This window comes from Ceratotherium simum, chromosome 12 (genome assembly GCF_057802395.1).
Source record: "Ceratotherium simum simum isolate JZ-2026a chromosome 12, ASM5780239v1, whole genome shotgun sequence".
Classification (NCBI taxonomy): domain Eukaryota; kingdom Metazoa; phylum Chordata; class Mammalia; order Perissodactyla; family Rhinocerotidae; genus Ceratotherium; species Ceratotherium simum.
In genome coordinates this window covers 9,520,887-9,546,527 of record NC_141911.1, presented here as the reverse complement: position 1 = coordinate 9,546,527, position 25,641 = coordinate 9,520,887, and the positions used below count along the sequence as shown (strand labels likewise).

Here is a 25,641-nt window from a genome sequence, read left to right as displayed (position 1 = left end):
TGCAGTGTTTTGGCCTGTGTTCTCCCTGTGGCCACCCCCCCCATCCTCCTGCTCCCCATCAATCTCATTGCAGCTGTTTTTCAGGGATTCTCAATTTCTGATCCAGGTACAAGCAAGCAATCTTGCTTTCAAAAACTTGCTCTTCTTTCCTCTCTTCTTTCCTCTTTTGGTCCTTTCCCTCCTTCTCTCCATCATTTTGAGTTAATTTCAGGTAGGAGGGGAATATAGGCACACATACTTAATTTACCATCCTAATCTAATTTCCTTTCTTAAAAAAATTAACTTTTAGGGCAAGCCCTGGTGGCCTAGTGGTTAAGTTTGGCACGCTCCACTTTGGCTGCCCAGGTATGGTTCCTGAGCGTGGACCTACACCACTCATCTGTCAGTGGCCGTGCTGTGGCGGTGGCTCACATACAAAATAGAGGAATATTGGCAACAGATGTTAGCTCAGGGCGAATCTTCCTCAGTGGAAAAGAAAATTAACTTTTAGATCTCTGGTCTAGGTAGTCTTGTGAATTTACACAGCAACATTCTCTTGCCAACTCCAAACTCACAGCAGGGAGGGGTAAAATATTTTAAAATATTAAAATCATGTCATCATATTAAAAAACAACATATGTAACTTCAGGGACTAGCAGCAAGCTGGAGCTGAAGCAGCATATTTACTGGGCTTGGGATCAGACACAGATTCTCAGAGGTGATTGGGACTTCAACACTTGCAGATTAAAGGAGGCCTTGATGTACGGTTGAGGACTAGAGAAGCTCACCTGTGAAAATTGATTTGGGTGAGGCTCCAACATGAATGAAGGCTTAAAAAAAAGTTTTTGGCCACTAGTGTTGAGCTAATGTCTTGGTAAAGAGGAGGGAGTAGAGACATTGGGTTTTGAGAAGACCAAAATCTGGGCTTCAGTAGCTGGGAGTGGCGATGTAACCAGTCATGTAAAGGTGGCCAAAGGGAAAGGAAAAAAACAGGCAGTTATGTATACCATAAAATACAAACTCCCAATTCAGATGCACTTGCAAACTAACGTGCAGTAGGCCCTCTGTATCCGCGGGTTTTGCATTCTTGGAGAGGGAGGGCCGACTGAAGGGACTTGAGCATTTGCGGATTTGGGTATCTGCCCTGGAACCAATCCCCCACAGATACCAAGGGACAGCTGTATAAAGGCACAAGAGGAAATCTGTCATCAGGAAGTGAGGCAACAAACTCTAAAAGTGGGAGAGTTTGAAATGCAAGCTGAAATGAATTAAAAAACAATTTCATTTAAAATTCTTAAAGAGACTAAATTATAAAACATGAAATCCAAAACATGAAAAAAACGTTTAAAAGAGCACAAAAACGTGCTAAGTATGAAAGTAGTAAACATAAAAGATCAAAACTGTCCAATAAGACTGGACCATAAATAATTTAATTTCCATCGTGGGAGAGTAATTTGTCTTTACTTCACTAATGAACAATGTTATCGATGTTGTGACATCTTTATAACATCGTAAGTGTGTTAAGGTTTTGTTCCTAATACATGCTATTATTATTTTTATTTTTCATCAGGTGTTTGCATATGATCATTGTTTCTGGTCTATGGATGAATCTGTCAAAGAAAAGTATGCAGGTAAGAGTACAGCATCCTATTAACTACTGATAATACAGAAAAGGTGTTTTAATATTTTTTCCATAAAGTATCAGAGTATTATTTTGTGTAACTTTAAAAACTGTGTAGAGGGGCTGGCCCCGTGGTGTAGTGGTTAAGTGCACATGCTCCGCTGCTGGGGCTCGCACTGATGCACCACTTGTCAGGCCATGCTGTGGTGGCGTCCCACATAAAGTAGAGGAAGATGGGCACGGATGTTAGCTCAGGGCCAGTCTTCCTCAGCAAAAAGAGGAGGATTAGCATGGATGTTAGCTCAGGGCTGATCTTCCTCACCAAAAAAAGATTAAAAAAATAAAAATAAAAAAAATAAAAGCTGTATAGAGAACTTACTCCGGCTTTGCTATTAGAGTTTTTATGTTATTGGGAAATGGGAGAGTCACAGTGTGTTTTTCTTGGTATACGATGGTAAAGTTAGGTTAATAGGGTATGTGGTTGAGGTTATCTTACACGCATCGCCAGGCCTTGCATGGGACCAGTAGCACACAGTAGCCTCTTAGATTCCCTTCGATGTCTGTGCTGTGGTCTAGAGAGGCAGCTCTGTGTAAGGAAAGAAGAGCCAGGAGAAAAGGAAACCTGAAGTTTACTCCAGGCTCTACTCCTGACTGCCTCTGTGACTTTGAGTAGATCACTTAAGCTCTCAGTATTTTGTTTTCTCTCTTTTTTTTTTGTGAGGAAGATTAGCCCTGAGCTAACATCTGTTGCCAATCCTCCTCTTTTTGCTGAGGAAGATTGGCCCAGCATGGCTTGATAAGCATGCGTATGTCCATACCTGGGATCCGAACCTGCAAACTGCGGACCGCCGAAGCAGAGTGCATGAACTTAACCAGTATGCCACCAGGCCGGCCCCTGTTTTCACGCTTTAGTGGAGAGGACTATACCATGCTCTAAATTTGCTCCTCAATGATGAGTGTCTGAAGCCCCTTTTCACAGGTTTAAGACTACAGTGACAGCCTTTTATTTCCTTTATTCATAACTGCTTATGACACCTGTTTCTAAGCAATCTCTTTTAAATATTGAGTGTCATACTGTATTGGCTTTTGTCATGAGAAACAGTAGTACTATAGCTGTTTCAAAAAGTGAAGGTTAATGTGGTCTAGCTGGCCCAATGATGACTTTAAGGATTGCTTCCATGTCGGAAATGTGATGATGATGTACTAATCTGGCAAATTAATTAGGAAGTGAGGCATAATGGAATGCTATTTATAGCATTCAAGGCATAACAAACATAACAGCATCCAGTTCTTTCATATTATATTTAAAGTGTGTCCAGATCACAATTCCAGTTTGTTGAGGGGGAGGGATTTCCCCCCTCCCCTCACCAAGCAATGCTGTGGACACCAGCTGGATGTCCTGCAATTCAATTCAATTTTGACACTAACTATTCGGAGATAGCCTCAGATCCATCAGATTCCACAGGTTAAGGGTTCTGTCCTACAAAACTGCCTCCTCCACTTGCCACTTCAGACGCCATTCGCAAGCCCAGGTTGTTACCTGTGCTTCTGACCAAGTGGCTATAAATGAGAAGTTCTCAGAATCTCCTTCTTGGGTTTGATTAATTTGCAAGAGCGGCTCACAGAACTGAGAGAAACATTTTACTTACTAGATCACCGGTTTATTATAAAAGGGTATAACTCAGGAACAGCCAGATGGAAGAGATGCACAGGACAAGGTGTGGGGAAAGGGGTGCAGAGCTTGCATGCCACGCTCCTGGCACCTCCATGTGTTCACCATTCCAGAAGCTCTCTGGACCCTGTACTTTTTGTTTTTTTATGGAGGCCTTATTACATAGGCATGATTGATTAAATCATTGGCCTTTGGAGACTGAGTCAACCTCCAGGCCCTCTCCCCTCCCTGGAGGTTAGGGGGTGGGATTGCAAGTTCCAACACTCTCATCACTATTGGTTCTCCTGGCAACCAGCCCCCATCCTTACGTGCTTTCCAAAAGTCACCTCATTAACATAACCAAAGACACCTTTATCACTCTCAACACTTAGGAGATTCCAAGAGGTTTTGGAGACTTGAGCCAAGAACTGTGGATGAAGGCCAAATATATATGAGAAATATATTTGGTTATCTGAACGACCGAGATATATTTCTTATAACTCACAAAGCGCAATATGCAAGACTCAAAGAGGTTGAATGATTTGTAAAGGTTATATTTGATTATGGGCGTGTTTAATTTAGCCTATGGAGGAACATTTGACCTTATTATTTATGTCCATGATTGAAAGCTAGAAGAAAGATTTCCAAGGTCGTCCTCTCTTGTGCAGCTGGGGTGTATTGTAGACCCTGTAATTAAAAATTATCATTGAGAAAAAAAAGAGTCCCTGGAGAATTGCTGCTAATCACCATAGACCACTGGTTCTAAACACTTGGCGGCAGAAACAAAACAAACCACCCATGAATTTAACCACAACTGTATTTTTTATGAAGAGACTTGAAATTTTGTTCTAGAGCAGTATTTTCTGCCTTACCAGTTTGTTTAAAAAATAAAAAATAAATGTTTCCAAATGAAAAAAAATATATCATTGAGGAAAAGGAGAGGAGATTGATATATATGATTGTTTTGAACTCTAGAACCCAGTGAATAAAGCATTAGCCGAGTGGCATATAGTTAAGCCTTTGGAAGCATCAAGTTTAAAAATCTTGTTTGGAGATAAGCTAAAAAGAAAAGTGCGTTTTTGAGAGTTTTGTTTGTTTGTTGATTTTTTAATTGTTCATATGTAGTTTTGGCTTAAAACATCCTTTCTTTTTCTCTTTCTCTCTCTCTTTTAGGTCAAGATGATGTTTTCGAATGCCTTGGGGAGAATATTCTTCAGAATGCTTTCGATGGATACAACGCATGTATCTTTGCTTATGGACAGACTGGTAATGTTAAATAATATGTATTTTTTTAGGCTTTAAGGATCATAACAGAGAAAATACCAAAAGGAATACATATTGTTAGCATCTTATCAGTTATGATTGATAAGGAGTGTTTTGACTTCTGTACCTCTGTGGTCAACAGGAAAGAAAATCTATTTAAAGTGAAGGAGTCACTTTTTTTTTTTTTTTTTGTGAGGAAGATCAGCCCTGTGCTACCATCTGCCAATCCTCCTCTTTTTTTGCTGAGGAAGACTGGCCCTGGGCTAACATCCATGCCCATCTTCCTCCACTTTTTATATGGGATGCCGCCACAGCATGGCTCGACAAGTGGTGTGTCGGTGCGCGCCCGGGATCTGAACCGGCAAACCCCGGGGCACGGCAGTGGAGCGCATGCACTTAACTGTTTGCGCCACCGGGCTAGCCCAGGAGTCACTTTTTTAAGGATATATTGTATAGCTTGTCCAATTGAAAGCTATTCTTCATGGAAAAGAGCTTATGATATTTTCAAGAGGCAATGTGTGTAGTGAGTATGGAAGCATGGACTCGGAGCCTGGTCATCCGAGCTCCAGCCCTGCTGCTGCCACTGACCAGCTGTGACATACACCTCAATTTCCTTATCTGTAAAATATTGATACTTATAGACCTTCCTTATAGAGTTGCCATAATGAGTTAACATGTGAAAACTTTTAGAAAAGGCCGGGAACGTAAGAAATGGTATATTAGTTTTAGGTATTATGATAATGATAAAGTGTCAAGTGACAAAAGCAGCAACTTGTATGATTAAAAGAATGTTTACAAAATCGCTGCTGCTAAAAAAGGAAAAAGTATTATACTTAAGTTAGGACTGTGGGTGATTTAATTTTTCTTTTCTATTTTCCTCTGTTTTCTCAATTTTCTTTAATGAATATGTGTTCTTGGTGCAGTGGAGAAAATAATTTTATAGTAGAAAAAGAAAATTACTCTGTGGTTTCTACACTATTGCTAAAGCGTAGTAAGATAATTTGCTCTGGGGCCTATAGGGGTAGCGTATATTTTTTGTGTTATGATTAGTGGTTGGGAGCAGGTACAATAGTATTCATCATATGGATATTCCCAGTTAATTTTAGAAGACTATTCAGACTCACTATTTTTAAGTTGTTTTAGATAATTTTTTTTTGTGTGAAGATGGTTAAAGAAGATTTTTGTTTTCTTTCTAAAGGAGGTTTACTTTTGACTTTTACATGTGCAGTAGTAAAGCTTCTGTATTTATTAGTGTCATCATTATCTTTGGATATATTTTTTATTTTAGTTTGGGCATTTTGCTAAGTGCTAATAATTTATTTTAAGCAATGGAAAGAGTGTTATGTATTTAAACTTCTCAAAGAGACAATAATAACTGTGATTTCATTTTTTAGGATCTGGAAAATCTTATACCATGATGGGTACAACTGACCAACCTGGATTAATCCCAAGACTTTGCAGTGGACTCTTTGAACGAACTCAGAAAGAGGAAAATGAAGAGCAGAGTTTTAAAGTAGAAGTGTCCTATATGGAAATTTATAATGAAAAAGTTAGAGACCTTCTTGATCCCAAAGGGTAAATGACTTTTAGATTTTAGTGTTTTAGTGTTATGGACTTAGACTTAATAAATTGACTTAAGTGACATTTTTTATATCGAACTCTAGTAGAGAGTTATTTATCTAGTTATTATCTCTGTGATGTTATCTCTTTGTCTAGTTATGTGGTTATTGTCTTTGTGATTTGTTTTTAGTCACATTGAGTGGCTTTCTGCAGCCAGTCCTGGGCTTCTGAACTTAGGGCTGAGATGGGGGAAACGTGGTGGAGCAGCACGTATCTGGGTCTTACTGCCTGTCTCAGATACATCCAAAGCCACAAACAAAAAATATGTCATGAAAATTAAGTTACTTAGTGTCAGGATAACTGGTATCCTTAATCAATCAGCTTATTTATTTATTTAAAATCAAGAAATTTCAGGTGGAATTTAGCTATTTGTTTGCAGCCTGTGAAGTGAGAGGCATAATCAGAGATATGAAACCTGGACTTTAGAATAGTTAATTTTAAAGATTCCCAGAGGAAAAAACATCCCATTTCATGGCATAGACTTTGAAAGAGAAGTGGCTCAGAAGTATTAGAAAGCCTTAAAAACTACTGTTCTCACTTTGTAATCATAGCTGAACCTAATGAGGAAGATAAGGTATCTGAGGAAATCTGTTCGTTGCACAGAGTTCTCTGAGTTCAGATTTTAAGGAAGTGCAGCAATGGAGAGAGAGAAACAGATAATAACCACAGCCTGTGGCTTATTGAGTAAAAACAGTGTTCAGAAGGTCAAAGAGCCAAATGAGCTGAGGTTTATGGAAAGCTCGGAAGACAATGAGGGGACATTGTATTATATTTGGATGAAGAAGATGATCAAGGAAAGATGGTCTTAGAGGCAGTGAATCATAGTGATACTCAATTAAAATGAATATCTTTGCCCAGAGGAAATGGGAAGATTCCACAGAGGGTGCTTGATGAATTGTGTGCTGTGTAGGAGTCTGTCCACTGAGAAGTTAGGTGAGAACCGTTCAGGCACAGAGGACAGCCTGTGCCAAAGCATGGAGGTATAAAGAAATCACTTGTTTAGAGAGTGACCCAGCTGTACAGCATGACTGGAAGGCGGTATTGTGTGGCGGTCAAAACAGAGAACAAAAGGAGGCCAGAGGTGGGAAGATTAGGGCCTACGTACCCACATTTTGCTGAATATCATGCCCTTGTCCTTTTTCTGGCTTTACCTTGAATACTTTTTCTTGCACCTTCACCTCTGTGAAGACCATCATTTTCTTAGAGATCCAGCTCAGATGTACTCTTTCCAGAAATTCTTAGCTAACTTCATTCTTGTGTTTGCATTCCACAGTGCTTGTGTGAAATAGCTTAAACTATATCTTCAATTTGTTTATAATCTTTGGTAATTTCTTATATGTTTGTCCATGTATGGTTTAGTAATTAACAGCATGGGCTTTGGCTTCACCTAGCTCTGGATCCAGGTCCTTTAATTGTTACCATTTGAGCAAGTTCCTTATGCTTTCAACGCTTTATTTGTACAGAAGGGGGAATGATAATATTATTAATATCTCAGAGGGTTGTTGTGAAGATAGACTGAGATGACACACCTGAGGTACTAGAACATTGGTGCATAGTAAGTGCTTAATAAGTGTTAGCTGTTGTTATTGTTGTCCTCCCATGAAGGTTAAGGTTTCTTGAGGATTTTTGTAGTGTTTCTGAAGAGTTGAAGTAAATAGATTAAAAACTCTAAAACTGATCCCTTTTCAGTGAAAGACTGAGAGAACTTAGTTTTGTTATTCAAATACTAATTTTATTAATTCAGCATCTACTATGTGTAGTAATGTAATTATGTTGCTTCCTTAGGAGATAATACAGTTTACATTATCTTTAAGAAAAGGGAAAAATGAAAGGGAAAAGTTATAATAGCATGTATCCTGAGGTTAGAATTAAGTCAAATATTTGTTCTATGTCTACGTTATATAGAGTTTTATTGTGGTAAGTAAGTTTTTAGTGGTTGATCCTAGGGCACTAAAAGATTCCAAATCAGTAGAAAATATTGTTACATAAAATAAGAGTCACTTTAATCTCACCATCAACAAATATTCTTTTTTTTTTATGTGAGGAAGATCGGCCCTGAGCTAACATCTGCCAATCCTCCTCTTTTTTTGCTGAGGAAGACTGGCCCTGGGCTAACATCCTTGCCCACCTTCCTCTACTTTGTATGGGATGCCGCCACAGCATGGCTTGACAAGCAGTGCGTCGGTGCGCGCCCGGGATCCGACTGGCGAACCCTAGGCCGCCGCAGCGGAGCGCGCACACTTAACTGCTTGCGCCACTGGGCCGGCCCTCAAATATTCTTTTTTTTTATTGTAATGTTTTTATTTTTTATGTTTTTGGTGAGGAAGATCAACCCTGAGCTAACATCTGCTGCCAATCCTCCCCTTTTTGCTTGAGGAAGATTGTGCCTGAGCTGACATCTGTGCAGGTCTTCCTCCACTTTGTATGTGGGCCTCCACAGCATGGCTTGATGAGTGGTGTGTAGGTCCATGCCCAGGATCTGGGCCTGCGAACCCCAGGCACTCGAACTTAACCACTACGCCACCGGACTGGCCCCTGTTTTTTTTTTTTTTTTTTTAGGAAAGGGCGAGTTTGCCTTTATTTATTTATTTATTTATTTATTTATTTTTACGTGAGGAAGATCAGCCCTGGGCTAACATCCATGCCAATCCTCCTGTTTTTGCTGAGGAAGACCGGCCCTAGGCTAACATCTGTGCCCAACTTCCTCCACTGTGGGATGTCGCCACAGCCGGCCTGACAAGCGGTGCATCGGTGCGCACCCAGGATCCAAACCTGCGAACCCTGGGCTGCCAGCAGTGGAGCACGCGCACTTAACAGCTACGCCACGGGGCCGGCCTGTTTTTATTTTTTAAAGAGCGTTTTTGAGATATAATTCACATGTCATACAATCGTCAACAAATATTCTTAATATTTTTTGGTTGATATCATTGACTATGCTAAATGCTCTAGGTTTTTGGCAGATGCCCTTTACTGGGTTTATCAGTTCCTTGTTTGCTAAGTGGTTTATTTTTTATTCATGAATGAGTATTTAATTTTATTGAATACTTTTTTCTACACTTATTGATGTGATCATGTCTGTTCTTTTTCCCTTTAGTCTATCAATGTGGTAAAGGTCATGAATCTTTTTCCAGTGTTAAAACAACCTGGCAGTCCTGGACTAAGCCCAATTTTAAGTTTTTAAATCATTATTAGACACAGTTTGTTGTCTTTTGTCTGTCTGTCTTTATTCATGATTCAGGTTGGTCTGTAATTTTCCTTTCTTGCACAGTTAACATTTGCTGAATTTCTGCTCTTTGTACCACATTCTGTGATATGACAAGTAGATTGTTTGTATTTATTTGAGTCTGCATTCTTTGTGGTAGTAAATAGACATCCCACAGTGTACCCTTTTGAGTGAGTGATATTTTACCACATTATGAAGTTTTTCTTACCAGTCAAGATTTTAAATTTTAGTTTAAATTCTTCTGAGATAAAGTCAGTTGGTTTTATTTATATGGGATCTTTGTTGAATTCAGTATATACTTTATGGAGCACAGTTGAGTCCTTTAAAAAACAGATTATTGTTTAAAAATCGTTTCTTTGTTTTTAATAAACAGAAGCCGTCAAACATTAAAAGTCAGAGAGCACAATGTGTTGGGACCCTATGTCGATGGACTTTCTAAACTGGCCGTCACAAGCTATAAGGTAACGACTTCCTTTATGTAAACTAAATTCAGTGTAGCAAGTTTTTTTTGGTTTAATTTGTGATGATTATTTTTTTGAAATTAAATTTATAGTAGTATCACTTAATAAATCACTTTTTACAAAAATTTTTTACTTAAAGAGCTGTATATGACTATTAGGACAGTTTTATTTTGAGAGAAGGTATACGTATTTGCAGGGCATTCCTATTCATCTATTGTGAGACACATTTTTTTCATATTTTGTGAGCTCTAAAATTGTGATGTGCCTCACAATTACATCTAAAAATGATAAATGGCAGCTTTTTTTTCTTCCTTAGTAGTACATGAAGTAATGAAGTTGCTTGTGATTTAGTTGATTTAATGAAATAAAATATGTAAGTTGAGTAGTTGGAATTCAAAGCCTGTTTCTGATTTGAGAGACTCACTCACTGGCCTTTAGTTAGTTCTCTTCATTTTCAGACTTCACAGTTCTACTTTGTGTGAATCCATCCGGCTTTGCAAGTTAGGGAAATGGGGGTGGGGTGAGATGCTATGATGTAACATACATTGAGTTAAGAGTCAGAGAGTGTTGATTTGGTGAAACTTAATCCTTTTGTACAACTCATATATGACTCTGGATCATTCACCCTACCTCACCAAGCCTCTTGGTCCTAATTTTTAAAATGAAAATATTTTATTGTCTTGACCATCTTATGAGGTAGGTTCATTTGTTCCTTTGTTCATTAATCAATTTTGTCATTTAGTCAATGATACTTCATTTAGTAAACATTACTTACTTCATTTGATAAACATCTGTTGAACACCTACAATGTGCCAGGCATTGTGCTAGGTACTGAGAATATAAAAAATGAATGAGATGGTCCATTCCCTCAAGATGCTTACAGATGTTATAAAGGTATTATAAAACATGGTTTTAAATTCAGTGACAGATGCATGTTCAAGATTCATTGTAGTTTGGAGAAGGGGTACCTAACTTAAATGGATAGGTAGGTGTCTAGGGAGGATGATGTCCAGAAGGCTTCCTGGAGGAGATCATATGGGATAATGCATGTGAAAGTCTTTGAAAACTCTAGAGTACTTATATAAATGTTAGGTATTGTTGTTACAGTCATGCAATGCATAATGGCATTTTGGTCAATGATGAACCACATATACAAGGGTGGGTCCATAGGATTAGTACCAAATAGCCTGTGAGTGTAGTAGGTTATACAATCTAGGTTTGTGTAAATACACTCTGATATTCGCACAACTACGAAATCGCCTAACAACATATCTCTCAGAACTTATCCCCATAGTTAAGCAACGCATGACTGTATTTTAATAATGATCATTTGAGAACTTATTTATGCAGCATCAGAGAGAGATCAGGATTTTTTTTGAGATCTCAGAGGAGATTGGAAAGTATAAAAAGACATTTTGCTTGTTTAAAAAATTAAAAGGCTCAGTACAGAGTTTATGCATGAGACAACAGATTAGAGACCAGTGAATAAATATAGGCTAAATAGGGTAAAGCTTTTACATTAAGCCTCAGGATTGTCAGATTTAATGGATCTAAAATGGATTTAGAATGGATCTAGAAAATTGTGGTGGTTACCTTTTGTTGTGGTTTTTTCATTCTGGTGCCTACTTATACCTCTTTTCACAGTTAATGTTTTTATTTTGAGGCTTTTTATTTATCATGTTGAATTTTTCCTTAAACATTATTCTTTTTCATTTATACAGCAAAATAGAATCTTATGATTTTCAAAGTTTTTATATATGTGTGTCAGCGTTGTGTTTGGTTGCATATGACAGAAAAAATGTAACAAGATTTAAGTTCTTTGGAAAATGAATTATTACCTGTTTTGATCATTATGTATCCTCAGTATCTTAAACTTTACCTGGCACATAGTAGGTGCTTTCAATATATATTTGAGTGAACAAACGAATGAAAGAAGGAATGGTGAGAGAGCTAGTATGGTGGCTCCAAAGATGCTGTTAGGGACCTAGAGTCCGCCAGCTCTGTGGTAATGCCCTTATTCTCATAGGTCAGGGTGGCTCTTAGAACCACAGTGTAATAGCATGCCTACTCCCTTTAAGGAAAATTCCCAGTGACCTGTATTATACTTAACCTCTCATTTGCTAAAACTTAGTCATATGGCCAGACTGAGCTGCAAGGGCATCTGGGAAATGTAGTCTCTCAGCTATGCTGCAATGTGCTCAGCTAAAGATTGGGTTCCTTTACTGGAAAGAAGAGACTGCATAAAAGGAGGCAACTAGCAGACTCTTTGACACATATCATCTTTCTTGTTCCTCATTAAAATCCTTGTAAGGTAGATGATGTTATAGATCCATATGGTTATTTATGAAACTAAAATTCAGATTGGTTAAGTAACTGTTTTAGAGCTTATAACATTTTTAAAGATGAAGATCCCATGATCTTTCTATTGCCTCATGCTGTCCCTGTTTTAGCAGCAATGGCAACAAAGCAGTAAATCTGTGCAGAAAAAGTAGTCTCTTGATGTTCTCATTTTTAAAAAGAGGTCTGGTAAGATACACCAAGGTAGTGATATAGTGCTATGCCTGCTTGAAGGGGTTACAAATTATTTTTGTTTGTTGATTATTTGTATACAGTCATGCGCTGCTTAATGACAGGGTTACATTCTGAGAAATGTGTCGTTAGGTGATTTTGTTGCTGTGCAAATATCATAGAGTGTACTTAGACACCTAGGTGGTATAGCCTACTATACACCTAGGCCATATGGTACTAGGTGTACCACTATGGGACCGCTGTCGTATATGTGATTTGTCGTTGACCGAAATGTCATTATGTGGCACATGACTGTAATCTAATTTGATTTAACAATTAACTTCTATTGCTTCTGTAATTAAAGAAACTAAACCTTAAAAATTTCTAGATTAGATGAGGATTGGCATGGTGTATTTGTGGGCCTTAACATGTAGCTTCTAAACTTGTAATTCTTAAAGTTGCCACTTCAGTCTGCATGTACAGAAAATAATGTAATTTATTTGAGTTTTCATAAACAGTATTAGCTGTTATACTCTGTGTATTCTTCATGTTCATTGAAAAACAATGTAAACTCCAAATGTGGTTGACTAAGTAGTGAAACTTCTAATGCATTTTATAGTATAGCAGAATTTTAATACTTGTTAGACAGATAATGACATGTGCATCTATGACTTGTTTCAACTTAGGATATTGAGTCTTTGATGTCTGAAGGTAACAAATCTCGTACAGTTGCTGCAACCAACATGAATGAGGAGAGTAGCCGATCCCATGCGGTCTTCAAAATCACCCTCACACATACTTTGTATGACGTGAAGTCTGGGGTAGGTGTTCAGTTGCACGACTGTTTTTTTTTTCTTCCCTTAAGTGGATCATGGTTTATCTTATTCCCTTCAGGTATAAGATGACTTAAAGTCCTAGCTAGACATGTATCAATTAGGACTCAGGATAAGAAACAGAAGCCACTCTAGGTAAACAGAAAGAGATTTATTGGAGAGATTTGGATGATTATAGAGTTGTTGGAACACCTGAGGAGGAGTGGGTTCTAGATTGAATCTCTAGGAATAACTCCCAGAACAACACAGATCTTATCCACCAGGGATGCTACTACCTCTGAGGCTGCCACTGTGCTGTGAGCTGTGAGTTCCAGGCACACCCCATAGCATTGCTGTGATCCAGGAGACAGGAGTCAGCCCTAGCTTCTGGAAAGAAGAGACTGGATAAAAGGAGGCAACTAGTAGACTCTTTCATGCGTGTCATCTTTCTTGTTACACTCTCCAGCTTCAGCAGCACCCCGGAAGCTGGAGAGTGTGTGCTGGGATGCTCTTGTAGAAAACCTCATATTTCCACCATCCTGCTTCCCAGCAGAAAAAAACAAAAAAGGGGCAGGGGAATGGCCTCTGCTTTACTTTTGCTTCCAAATCTTAAGCAAGTGTATCTGACTGACAGACCTAAGTCACATCCTGAACCCTGGCTGCAAGAGAGTCTGAGAAATGTAGGTTTTAGCTCTCTACCCTCTCTACCTAAAGGCAGGTGGAACAGAAGTTATTCAAGCTGATGGTCTAGAGTCTCTGCCACAGCACTTTTTGACAAAGCTTTAAATTATGATGGCTAACAGTGGAAGCTAATGTTAATACTCCAGCTGATGTAGTGGAGATACTTTTGAAATACTACCTTCTGCTAAACAGCTAAGTATTAGAAGGAATAAATTGCACTGGGGGAATTGTACTATAAGATGGCTAGATTTGTAGAGTAATTTTTTGAGTATTTGGTTTTGAAGCTTATGAAGAGTAAACAGAGCCAGAGATATATATGCTTCTATACCCTGAAAACTTCCCTGTGACTCACATTTTAGTGTGAATTTTTGCATATTTTATGATGATGCCCACCTGTCAGCAAGTCAGTTTCAAATACCAGAAGCTAAAATAATCACCCTGGCAAAGTGCTAAATTTTGGCAAGATTTTATCATATTTTTCTTCTTTTACCATCACATCAAGATTAGTCTAACAAGAAAAAGTTCTTTGTTTCCTATTTCCTTTTCAGCGTAAAACAAAAAGCATACTGAATTCTTTTTTTCTAACCAAAAGTACTTTTGATTTGAGAACCTGAATATTCTTTTGTTAGCAACATATTTATTTATGGAAATAAATATAAATGTGTATTTTAAAGAAAAGTTTTAAAAAATGATCCAGTCTATAGATTTTGGCATTGGTTTCCCACATTTCTTATATTGCTGCTGAGTTATATTTTATATATATGAATTGATAATAGAACATTTTTGATAAAGGAAAATATCACTATGTATATATATATAATATCAACTAGGAAAATGTGTAAATTTAATACCTGGAATTATGAAATAAGGGAATGATTATTTAACAATAATATGAAAAATTTTAGAGCGAGTGGAATTTTTGAGGGATCTTCCTATTGTATAAAAGTCAGATTAATGTTTTTTTTTTACATCAGTAATAATTGCAAATATTTTCCCTTAGAATGATTGGTAAATATTCATGAAATTTTAAGCATAGTTTCAAATTATATAAAAATTTATATTTTATAAGTGCTTTTGTATACTTCTCTATGAAAATTTTATTGAGTTCCCTTCAGAATGTTCCATTTTGGGAGGCACTGTTTTTCTGAGATAAATTTCACTCTATCTGAATTAGTAGAGTTGTGTATAATTTTGTGTGTATCTACTGCTAGATTGTACGGTTTTCTTAATACTGTTTTATAGCAGTGCAAACTAATTTTGAAGTAACAGTAAATAACTCTTTAATAAAGGATTTTGATAAAGAACTTATTCGGTAGAGACAGTATTACTTTCTTTATTCTTTAACTGTTGAGTAGTATTTGTCAATTTACTTTCCAGACGTCTGGAGAGAAAGTGGGCAAACTGAGCTTGGTTGATTTAGCTGGCAGTGAGCGAGCAACGAAGACTGGCGCTGCAGGTGACAGGCTGAAGGAGGGCAGCAATATCAACAAGTAAGGCTTTCAGACGCTTACTTTTATTGCTCTATTGATTTAACAGCCAGATAGGGGAACTCCTGTGGTTATTAAAAGAATAAGATTCTGGACTGATTAAGGTTATAATGAATAAATAGTTTAGAATCTTTTTCAGATATGTATTTTTTTACGTGCCCGAACCTGTTTTATGTTTTGTTGTGATGTCTGATGGGGCTGAGGAGCACAGCCTCAGTCAGGTCAGAGGTTTCTCAAGAGCAGTCCTATTGAGATTGGGGCCTAGTAATTCTTTTTCCTGGGAGGTGGTCCTGTGTATTGTAGGATGTTTAGTGGCATCCCTGGCCTCTGCCCACTAGATGGCAGTAGTATCTGCCCCCTCTCTCCCCCACCCCCAGTTGTGACAACCCAAATTATCTCCATACATAGCCAGTAGCTCTGTCGGGGCATAGTCACCCTTCAGTTGAGAACCACTGGTCTAAGCTATAGAAAAATCAAAGATAAGTTGTCTGTCAGAGTCCAGCTGTTGATCTTGACCTGGGTGTCACTGTCTGAACAAACAACAACGTGCTAGCCACATCGGGCTTTGTCTTCTATGACTGCTGTGCTTATCGATTCCAAGAAGCTAGGGCTTTATGAGGTAATGTGTTGTTCACCAGTTCCTTCATATGGCTATCTTTTCTACCTCAAGCTAAATTGTTAGCTCCTGTGGGCTATCTTTGTGGCTCCCGGAAGGACATGTAGTGAGATATCAAGTCATCGGTAACCAACTGGAGATCATAGAACACCCTCATCCAGATGCTATGCTATTATTGAATGGGGATTGATATATATACATATATAAATAAAATTTTTTTTGCCTTGTACTGTGTTTTAATTAAGTGTATTATGATTTTGGCTTCCTTTTCGTAAAGCTATGAGGTGTTTGTGTTGTTATCTTGACGTAAAGGTTTACAGCTCACATGTTTTATTTACAAAAATGAAAAGTAATAATAGAGCTAAGCAATTTTATTGCTTACAGTAGTGTTAGAGAGATATCAGCTTTTAGAGTGTATGTGTTTTTAAACTGAGTAGCAAAATGCTGACAACAGTGCTGTTCTCATGCCAGGTACAAAGGCATCTTGATGTTCAATCTTTGTGCTAAAATGTGACATTTGATATACTCAGTTTTTTATGATTATTATGGTTTGTTGCACCATGCAGGTCCCTCACAACCCTCGGTCTGGTTATCTCAGCCCTAGCAGATCAGAGTGCTGGCAAAAACAAGAATAAATTTGTTCCATATCGTGATTCAGTTCTCACTTGGCTGCTCAAAGTAAGTTTTTTTTTCTTTCCTGGCATACTCTTGGTGGTTGGTGAAAAGTAAGAATAAAGAGTAGAATATTAATCCCTCCCAATTGTCATTTCCTCCATCAGTGTTCAGAATTATAATCATTAGGCTCTTAAATGATAATCATAATTTTAATGGATTAAGCATAGATTTCTTCCTGATTCACCAGAACCTAGAAGCAGTGGGAGTTTCGGGCACACTGAATCGCATAATTGCCTCTGAGATTTGGGGAAATAGAAAAAAGAGCTAGTGCTAATCTGTAGCTGCGTGAGTCATAGAAAAGGAGCTCCTACTGTCTTACAGACTCAGCTGGACTGCTCCAGCTTTCTCACAGGTTCCTTTTGTTTGACTGACATTTGGGCTTTGTTTTTCTGTTTGACTTTAAGATTACTCACGATCATTTTAATTTGCTTTCAGCTTCTTAAAGGTGTTGTGTAAGGATACAGAGTAGAGCACATGGTCATTCATTGGTTAATTGATCCCATGTGAATGAGAGAAATAGAAATTAGAAAGAAAAAAAACTGTATGAAGTGCTATGAGGAACATGTAAAGAAATGCAGGACATTCCTTGTCCTCTAATTGCTCAGAGACTAGTAAGGGAGATAAGATGTGTACTCAAAATATTACAACGTGAGTTAGTGATTCCATGAGGGAGATATCAATGACATGTAATAGGAGTTTGGTGAAAAGAGAGACTGTTTCCAAGTTTCCTCTCGTCCTGGAGGTGCCCTTTTAGTCTTGGTGAATTGGATATTGGTCTAGGGATTAGAGGATATAAAATCTTGTGACAGTTTAACTCATTATAGAGTGGCCAGCCTGGAACAAAATAGTTTACCTATATAAAATAATAGTCTTTTATTTTTTTAAAATGGAGAAATACTTTTATGAGCCCTGTTTAGTCTTGTGATGGCTCATTTTCTCCTTGATCAAGAATGTGTTGAACACTTGTTACTCACTGTGCTAGGGGTTGAGGATGCAAAGATGAGTTAAACACAGGCCCCTAAGTAGCTTACTAGAGGACACAACTTTTGACTCAGTCCATGACATGTTTAGAGAACTGCATTTGTGAAGGGAGTAGGGTTTTCTCATAGTTTCTACACTGTCAAAGGGTTACTAGTATTCAGTTTGACTTTCTAAAACTCTGCACACCATTTCAATGTGATGTATTGAGTGAAATTTGCCACAGTAGAAAATCAGGTAGATTACTTCCTTTGGTCAAAATGCGGCAAAATTAGAAATATTTTTTTTTTTTTTAAGATTTTATTTATTTATTTTTTTCCCCCAAAAGCCCCAGTAGATAGTTGTATGTCATAGCTGCACATCCTTCTAGTTGCTGTATGTGGGACTCGGCCTCAGCATGGCGGGAGAAGCAGTGCCTCAGTGCGCGCCCGGGATCCGAACCCGGGCCGCCAGCAGCGGAGCGCGCGCACTTAACCGCCAAGCCACGGGCCGGCCCAAAAAATTAGAAATTTTTAAAACAAAAGGATAAACAAACACAATTTGATAATTAAAAACCGTTCTAAATAACTCGAGTTAAAGAGATATTACAAAACATTTCACTACCAAGGAAATAATTGTACTGGTCTTCATGTGTCAGTAATTAACCTTGAAATCTCATTTGTTTAATTTCCAGAAGAAATCTCAATAAGATACTTATTTCTTCTTCAAACTTTCCACAGAAATATTTCCTGATCATTCATGATTGTTCCCTGGATATGCCTGGTTTAAAAGAATATTCATTGTCCTGTTGTTTCAATGTTGCTACTTCAGTCCATTTAAACCAACAATAGGAACTATCTTTTGTTAAATAAATTGACGTAGTTAAAATGGCCTAGGTAATTATTGAGTGGCCATTCCATAGGCTGGAGGCCAGGAGAACTTGTTTTAGGAAAATCAGGTACTGGGCTCAGTGCTTCATATACATTATCTCATTTACTTCTTGGGAGGTAAATGGTGGTGTGCCCATTTCATAGGTGAGGTAACGCATGCAGAACTAGTAAATGGCAGAAATAAGATGGGAATGCAGAGGTGGCTTCGCTGCCCATCTTCTTTTGCCCAGGCTGTGCTCTTATCAGAGGTTACTTTTCATTAGAAGGAGACACACCTGACTTTTCCCAGACATTGATATAAACTGTTGAAAATACTTGAGGAACAAAACCACACACTTTTTAAAAAAGCTGACTATATCTTCAGTTTAGTAAAATTACGTTATAATTGTAACTTCTGTGTGTTAATTCTTGGGTTAAAGAAATGAATAGTTTCCTTGGTTTTTGTCATATTTTTTCCTTAAAAATGATATGACCTTGTTGATCGTGTTTGGCTTTTGCAGGAAGATCATAAGTAGGGGCATTTTTGCAAAACATATTTGGGGGTTTAAACTGTTTTCCCCAAGGCCTCTTGGAATCCATTGAGACGCAAATCATCTCTTTTGAGGTGACTTTTATGTTCCTGTTGCTTTTTACTTCTTTAATTCTTAGTCTAATTCTCCCTGATCCTTGTTTGACTTGGTATATGTTTTTAGTATTCTCCAACATAACTTTCATCGAACTCATGAAATTGCTCATCCTCTGTAAGATTTGTAATTTTTTTTAAATTAATTTTTTCTTGAGGTAACATTGGTTTTTATAAATTTCAGGTGTGTATCATTATATTTTGACTTCTCTGTAGACTACAGTCATGTTCACCACCAAAAGTGTAGTTGCCGTCTGTCACTGTGCATATGTGCCCTTTTACCGCTTGCACCCTCCACCCTTCCCCTTTGGTAACCACCAATCTATTCTCTTGTCCATGTGTTTGTTTCTTGTTGTTTTTATCTTCCACATATGAGTGAAATCATATGGTATTTGGCTTACTGCATCTAACTTATTTCGCTTAGCATAATACCCTCAAGATCCATCCATGTTGTCGCAAATGGCAAGATTTCATCTCTTTTTGTAGTTTTCTATTGTATATATAACACATCTTCTTTATCCATTTATCCGTTGATGGGCATTTAGGTTGTTTCCAAGCCTTGTCTACTGTGAATTATTCTGCAGTGAACATAGGGGTGCCTATGTCTTTTTGAATTAGGGTTTTTGTGTTCTTTGGATAAATATCCAGAAGTGGAATAGCTGGATCATATGGTAGTTCTGTTTTTAATATTTTGAGGAATCTGTTTTCCATAGTGGCTATACCAGTTTGCATTCCTACCAGCAGTGTACAAGGGTTCTCTTTTTCCCACATCCTCTCCAACAGTTGTTATTTCTTGTCTTTTTAATAAAAGCCATTCTGATGGGTGTGAGGTAATATCTCATTGTGGTTTTGATTTGCATTTCCCTAATAATTAGTGATGTTGAACATCTTTTCATCTGCCTGTTGGCCATCTGTATATCTTCTTTGGAAAAATGTCTGTTCAGATCCTCTGCCCATTTTTTAATTGGGTTGTTTGTTTTTCTGTTGTTAAGTTGAATGAGTTCTTTATATATTTTGGATATTAACTCCTTATCAGATAGATGATTTGCAGATATTTTCTCCCAATTGGCAGGTTGTCTTTTTGTTCTGTTAGTAGTTTCCTTTGCTACGCAGAAGCTTTTTAGTCTGATGTGGTCCCATTTCTTTATTTTTTCTTTTGTTTCCCTTGCCTGAGGAGACATATTCAAAAAGATACTGCTAAGACTGATGTCAAAGAGCATATTGCCTATGTTTTCTTGTAGGTGTTTTATTGTTTCAGGTTTTACATTCAAGTCTTTAATCCATTTTGAGTTAATTTTTGTGTATGGTGTGAGATAGTGGTCTACTTTCATGTTTTTGGATGTGGTTGTCCAGTTTTCTCAGCACCCTTATTGAAGAGACTTTCTTTTCTCCATTGTATGTTCTTGGTTCCTTTGTCAAAAATTAGCTGACCATAGATGTGTGGGTTTATTTCTGGGCTCTGAATTCTGTTCTATTGGTCTGTGTGTCTGTTTTTCTGCCAGTACTATGCTGTTTTGATTATTATAGCTGTGTAGTATGTTTTGAAATCAGAGTGTGTGAACTTCCAGCTTTGTTCTTTTTCCTCAGGGTTGTTTTAGCTATTCAGGGTCTTTTGTTGTTCCATATAAATTTTAGGATTCTTTGTTCTATTTCCATGAAAAATATCCTTGGGACTTTGATAGGAATTGCATTGAATCTGTAGATTGCTTTAGATAATATGGACATTTTAACTATGTTAATTCTTCCAATCCATGAGCAAGGAATATCTTTCCATTTCTTTGTGTCTTCTTCCATTTCTTTCAACAATGTCTTAAAGTTTTCAGTGTATAGGTCTTCCACCTCCTTGGTTAAATTTCTTCCTAGGTATTTTATTTCTTTTCCAAGTTTTTTTTGCATTGTATTTGCATTGTAATTATGTTGTGCTCTTGATGTTTACAACATGTGAGAGTGAGAGAAACTAACTAACTACACTTGGTGATTCCATGGGGGATAGATGTGAGTGCTCTTCTGTCAGGGAGGGTTCAGTGGTTACTCCTTTGGTAAGTGGTCAGTGGAGAAACATTTTGTATTAAGGTGATTTTTGCTTCTCCATGTAACCTTATAAATATGAGTCTCTTATCATCGAGTAACTTCTGGTAATGAATCCTCCGATAATGAATATCTTTTGAATTCCTCCACTTTTTTCCATTCTTACTGCCACTTACCTAATGAAAGTGACTTTCATCTCTCGTCTGGATGATTGAAACATCTCCCTTGAGCTTTCTTAGTCCATTCCATTCTTTACAGTTAGGTTGCAATATCTTTCTAAATTAATACTGTTCTGAAACTTAAATCTCTTCAGTAATTCTCCAGAGGCCCTTATGATGAAGTCCAGATTCTTTAATGTCTTGTGACTTAACTAGGCCCTTTGTAATCTGACCCCTCCCTCCTTCTCACTGTTCATCTTTTGCTCTTGCTATTATAAATTCTAGCTAAGTGATGAGTGCTCTTACTTCTAGGACTTTATTCTTACTCTATTTGGAACATTCTTCTTCCTCTCTTCGATCTCTCCTCCTGTTTTCTTCCCCCTTCCCCTTTACCTGGGTGATGCTTATTTATCTTTAGGTCTCAAATGTCACTTTCTCTGGGAGTCTCCCCTAACCTTTCAAGACTGGGCTTTCTGCTCTTTCTCTGTTTTCCCAGACCATATTGTATTTATCCCTACTTTAGTTATTATCATATAGTATTTGCTCACCAGCCTCACCCTCAAGATAGTAAACTCCATGAAGAGTTGAATGCATGAATAATTTCAGCTCTGCTCTGAACTAGCAGTATAACCTTTGGTAAGTCTGTCAGTCTTCCTGGGTCTCACTTTCTCATCTGTAAAATGAAATAATTTGATTAGATGACTTCAAAGAGTTCTTTCAGCTTAAAAAATTCTGACTTCCAAAATTAAATTTCTTTCCTGTGTCCATTTAATTTGCCATTGCTACATTTGAAACAAAGCTCATCTGATTTGCCTAATTAAACAATTAAAGAGTAAACTAGAAGCTTTATACTTTCTCCTTGAATGAGTGCCAGTTCTTTTGTTGCTGTTTCCTTTTTGCTGATGGCATGAGGCCATTTTTGAATATAAGCATATTGTTGCTCATGCACAAGGGCTTTTCAAATATCAAATATTTGTTGTTTGCCAGGTTTCCTTTTCTCAGCACAAATTGAAGCACAATGTGCATGCTTTTTTCCTTTGGTAGTCATTGTTACAATTCGCCTTTTACCCGATAGCATTTGCTGTTCATGTGGGCTGGCAGAATACAGTAGTTCTTGAAGGGCAGCACCCCACCACAGTATTGCTAGTGAACTGAGTTGCAATCTGAGATGTCGTTCCTGTGGTCTTTATATATAACATTGGCATTTCATTAATGTGCATGGGATGATTCTAGACATTTTCCTGGAAGTTGCCAAAGCTTGGTGCCAACAATGTGAGATCAGTGTCTAGAAGTGAAGAGTGAAGCAAGCAATCATCAGGCCTCACAGAAATTGCTTTTGCTTCCAAAAGCCCAAATTACTTGTATTTCCTTCCTTTTCGTGTATTAAAGTGTATTTTCTTCAAAGATATAATGATCTTAGCTGGATTTTCTGTGGAAAACCGAATTTTCAGTAATGGATGAATAAGTGGACACATTGTCTGTGATTATATTGAATTGTTAGAAATACCTAGGGAATTATTTTGTTTCTGACACTAGGACAAAATAATTTGGAAAGGTGTCAGGTTCACCTTACTTATTCCTCAGGTCTGAGCTCTCGCTATGTTGGCAGGTGTTATTTTGTTACTGTGTTACTGTGGGTAGTTGTGGGGGAGTGGAAGTCATGTTGCACTGGAACGCAGAAGACAACTGGAGTAGAATGTTTTTGTTTTACTAGTTCTGGATCTTTAGGCGGGATATTCAACCACCTTTGTCAGAATAAACCTCTGTTTTTTCATCAGTAAAATAGGGATACTAATAATGTAATTCACAAAAGTCTGAGGACTAAGTAAAGTTTGTGCACAAAGACTGTGTTAATCACAAATTGCTTGAACAAATTTTAGATACGTTGCTATTGGAAAAACTTTGTATCTTCAAGAGTAAGGATTTTATGTTGGTTAATGCCGCTCAAAGGTAGAGTTGGCTTTCTTGTGATCTAATGAATTCCCCAATACTGGCCTGTTTGAATATTCTCTCTAATCTTGAGAATCTATAGTTCAGTGATATTCTATTACTGAAAGAGGGTATTGAATCTGGTCTTTTGCTTAATTCTTCTCATCTTGGGATGATATATTAGTAGTTGCCTATTGCAATGTAACAGATGACCCCCAACACATAATAGCTGGAAACAACAGTCATTTATCATCTCACAGTTTCTGTGGGTCAGGATTCTGGGTGCGGCTTAACTAAATGGTTCTGGCTGGGGTCTCTCATGTGGCTGCAATCAGTGTCATCTGGGGGTGCAGTCATCGCAAGGCTTGACTGGGGTTGAATCTGCTCACCTAAATTATTGTCAGCAGGCTTCAGAAGATCTACTTCCAAACTCCTGTGAATGAAGCCACCTCACTCAGGGCAGTGATTTCTCCCCAGAGCAAGAGAAAACACCTACCACAGAAGCCACAGTCTTTTTATAATCTAATCTCAGAAGTGGCAGGCTGTCACCTCCTCTGTGTTCTATTGGTTAGAGGCAAGTCAGCAAGTCCTGCCCACCAAGGGAGGGGGATGATGCGTTGGTGCCAGCTTGGAGGCTGCAAGCTTGCCTGCCGCAGATGGATTACTTACACATTTGAATGGTGAAGTGGAGTTGGTAGACTTCATTTCCCAAGTGTAGTTTTGTAATTCTGAGTTATATATAGTCATTTTTAATGTTCTCAAGTGAGAAAGTAGTTTTTTCAGTTTGTTGGAGCCCATTTCACTATACTTACCAGTTTTAGTATTGTGAAGATGAGTATCTTTCTTTGAGCACCCTTGTCTGAACTGTAGAAGTGATTGTGTAGAACATGAAGCCTATTTTAGTTGTTTTTGAAAGGCTATCAGAGGGAATAAAATGAAGTACCTTCAGCATATCTTTTGTTTTCTAAGACTGTAATTGTACCTTATGTTTGAAAAAATTTAGCTTGTTACTTGTTACAAGCTTGATAGCTTGTAACAGCAATACTTTCTGAGCCATTATTCAGGCTTCACAGAGATTCCAAGTACATGGCATTATGGAGTAGATTGTAGGTAATCAGTCTTTGATTAGATAACAGATAATATCATGATTGTTCAGTTCCTCTAAGGAAGATTTTGTAGGTATTTAAGAAATCATCCTTTTTTATTCTGAGTAGTCTGCTGATGTATGGTATCCTATTGCCTGTTAAAAGAGGATAAATTGGCATACAATTAACTTCTATTAAACTGAAATAAATGTAGGTTTCATTGTGTTTCCCTGTTTTTTCTCAAAAACCAAAGCTCCCTTTTGCAGAAAAGTACCTTGGCAGAGAAGAAGAAGCCTGGGCCTGGAAGTCAGTATACCTGTATTTTAGTCCCAGCTTTGTCCTTAAATATGTGTTTGACCTTGAGACATTATCTCACCATTTCTGACTTCAAATTTCTCATATGGTGTTTTCTTCCAACTTTAAAATGCTGCTCAATTTCTTTTCTCCTCTAGGACAGTCTTGGGGGTAATAGCAAGACAGCCATGGTAGCTACTGTGAGTCCAGCAGCTGATAACTATGACGAAACCCTCTCAACTCTGCGGTATGCAGATCGCGCCAAGAACATTGTGAACCACGCTGTGGTGAATGAGGATCCTAATGCACGAATTATCCGAGATCTCCGGGAAGAAGTAGAAAAACTCCGAGAGCAGCTAACCAAAGCAGAGGTATAACGCACGGCTGAGCAATGCTTCATGGGTCTGTGAAAACCTAGTAAAGCTAGATCTTGAATTTTCTTCCCCTTAGCTGTAAGTGATGAGTATTCCACTTAGGATTTTTGAATTTCCTATAGGAAGAGAAATTTAAGATGCGTCATAAATAAAGGAAGACAGATGGATTGTCGTAGTTGAAATTTAGAGAGTTTTTTCAGGTGTTAAAAGATTGAATAGGAAGAGAGAATAAAGAGAATAAAGGGAGTTGATAAAATGTTTCTTTCCACAGTATAGGTGTCAGAGAAGAGGTATAATAGAATAAGGAAGAGAAAGAGAGAGACACTTGCAAGAAAATGTATATAATTTAATTTTATTGCAGAAGATGGTAGAGAGTGGGCATAGAATGGATGGGTCTGGGAGAGGAATCAGATTTTTGTTGTATCATTTGTTCACTGGTTGAAGTCAGAATGGAAATCTTAAGCAGGTCTTACACACCTTAATATTCTAGTTTTTCTGTGTTGTGGGTTAGTTATGTTTGTAGAAAAAAATAATTTTATAGCAGAAGTACCCATCTGTTGAATGGTACTCTGTTTCCACTGTCCTTAGTACATTCTATAATGTACGGCGTTTGTGTTCCATTACTGAATTTGAAACCTGCCCAATTCTAACCTACAACCAAATGCTCATCCTCTTGTCAAAAGTGGAATAAAATATCAGATTCAGGA

General features: G+C 37.7%; 1 protein-coding gene across 3 annotated transcripts in view; it reads left to right on the top strand.

Annotated features, from left to right (window-relative positions):
- KIF13B (kinesin family member 13B) overlaps window positions 1-25,641 on the top strand; it is a 192,544-nt gene that overhangs the window by 63,263 nt on the left and 103,640 nt on the right. For all 3 annotated transcript variants that reach the window (XM_087437381.1, XM_087437383.1, XM_087437382.1), the window contains 8 exons: window positions 1,550-1,610; window positions 4,425-4,517; window positions 5,909-6,089; window positions 9,731-9,818; window positions 13,013-13,147; window positions 15,197-15,309; window positions 16,489-16,600; window positions 24,719-24,931. In XM_087437381.1, the coding sequence (XP_087293507.1) occupies window positions 1,550-1,610; window positions 4,425-4,517; window positions 5,909-6,089; window positions 9,731-9,818; window positions 13,013-13,147; window positions 15,197-15,309; window positions 16,489-16,600; window positions 24,719-24,931 (996 nt within the window). The remainder of the gene's footprint in view (window positions 1-1,549; window positions 1,611-4,424; window positions 4,518-5,908; window positions 6,090-9,730; window positions 9,819-13,012; window positions 13,148-15,196; window positions 15,310-16,488; window positions 16,601-24,718; window positions 24,932-25,641) is intronic.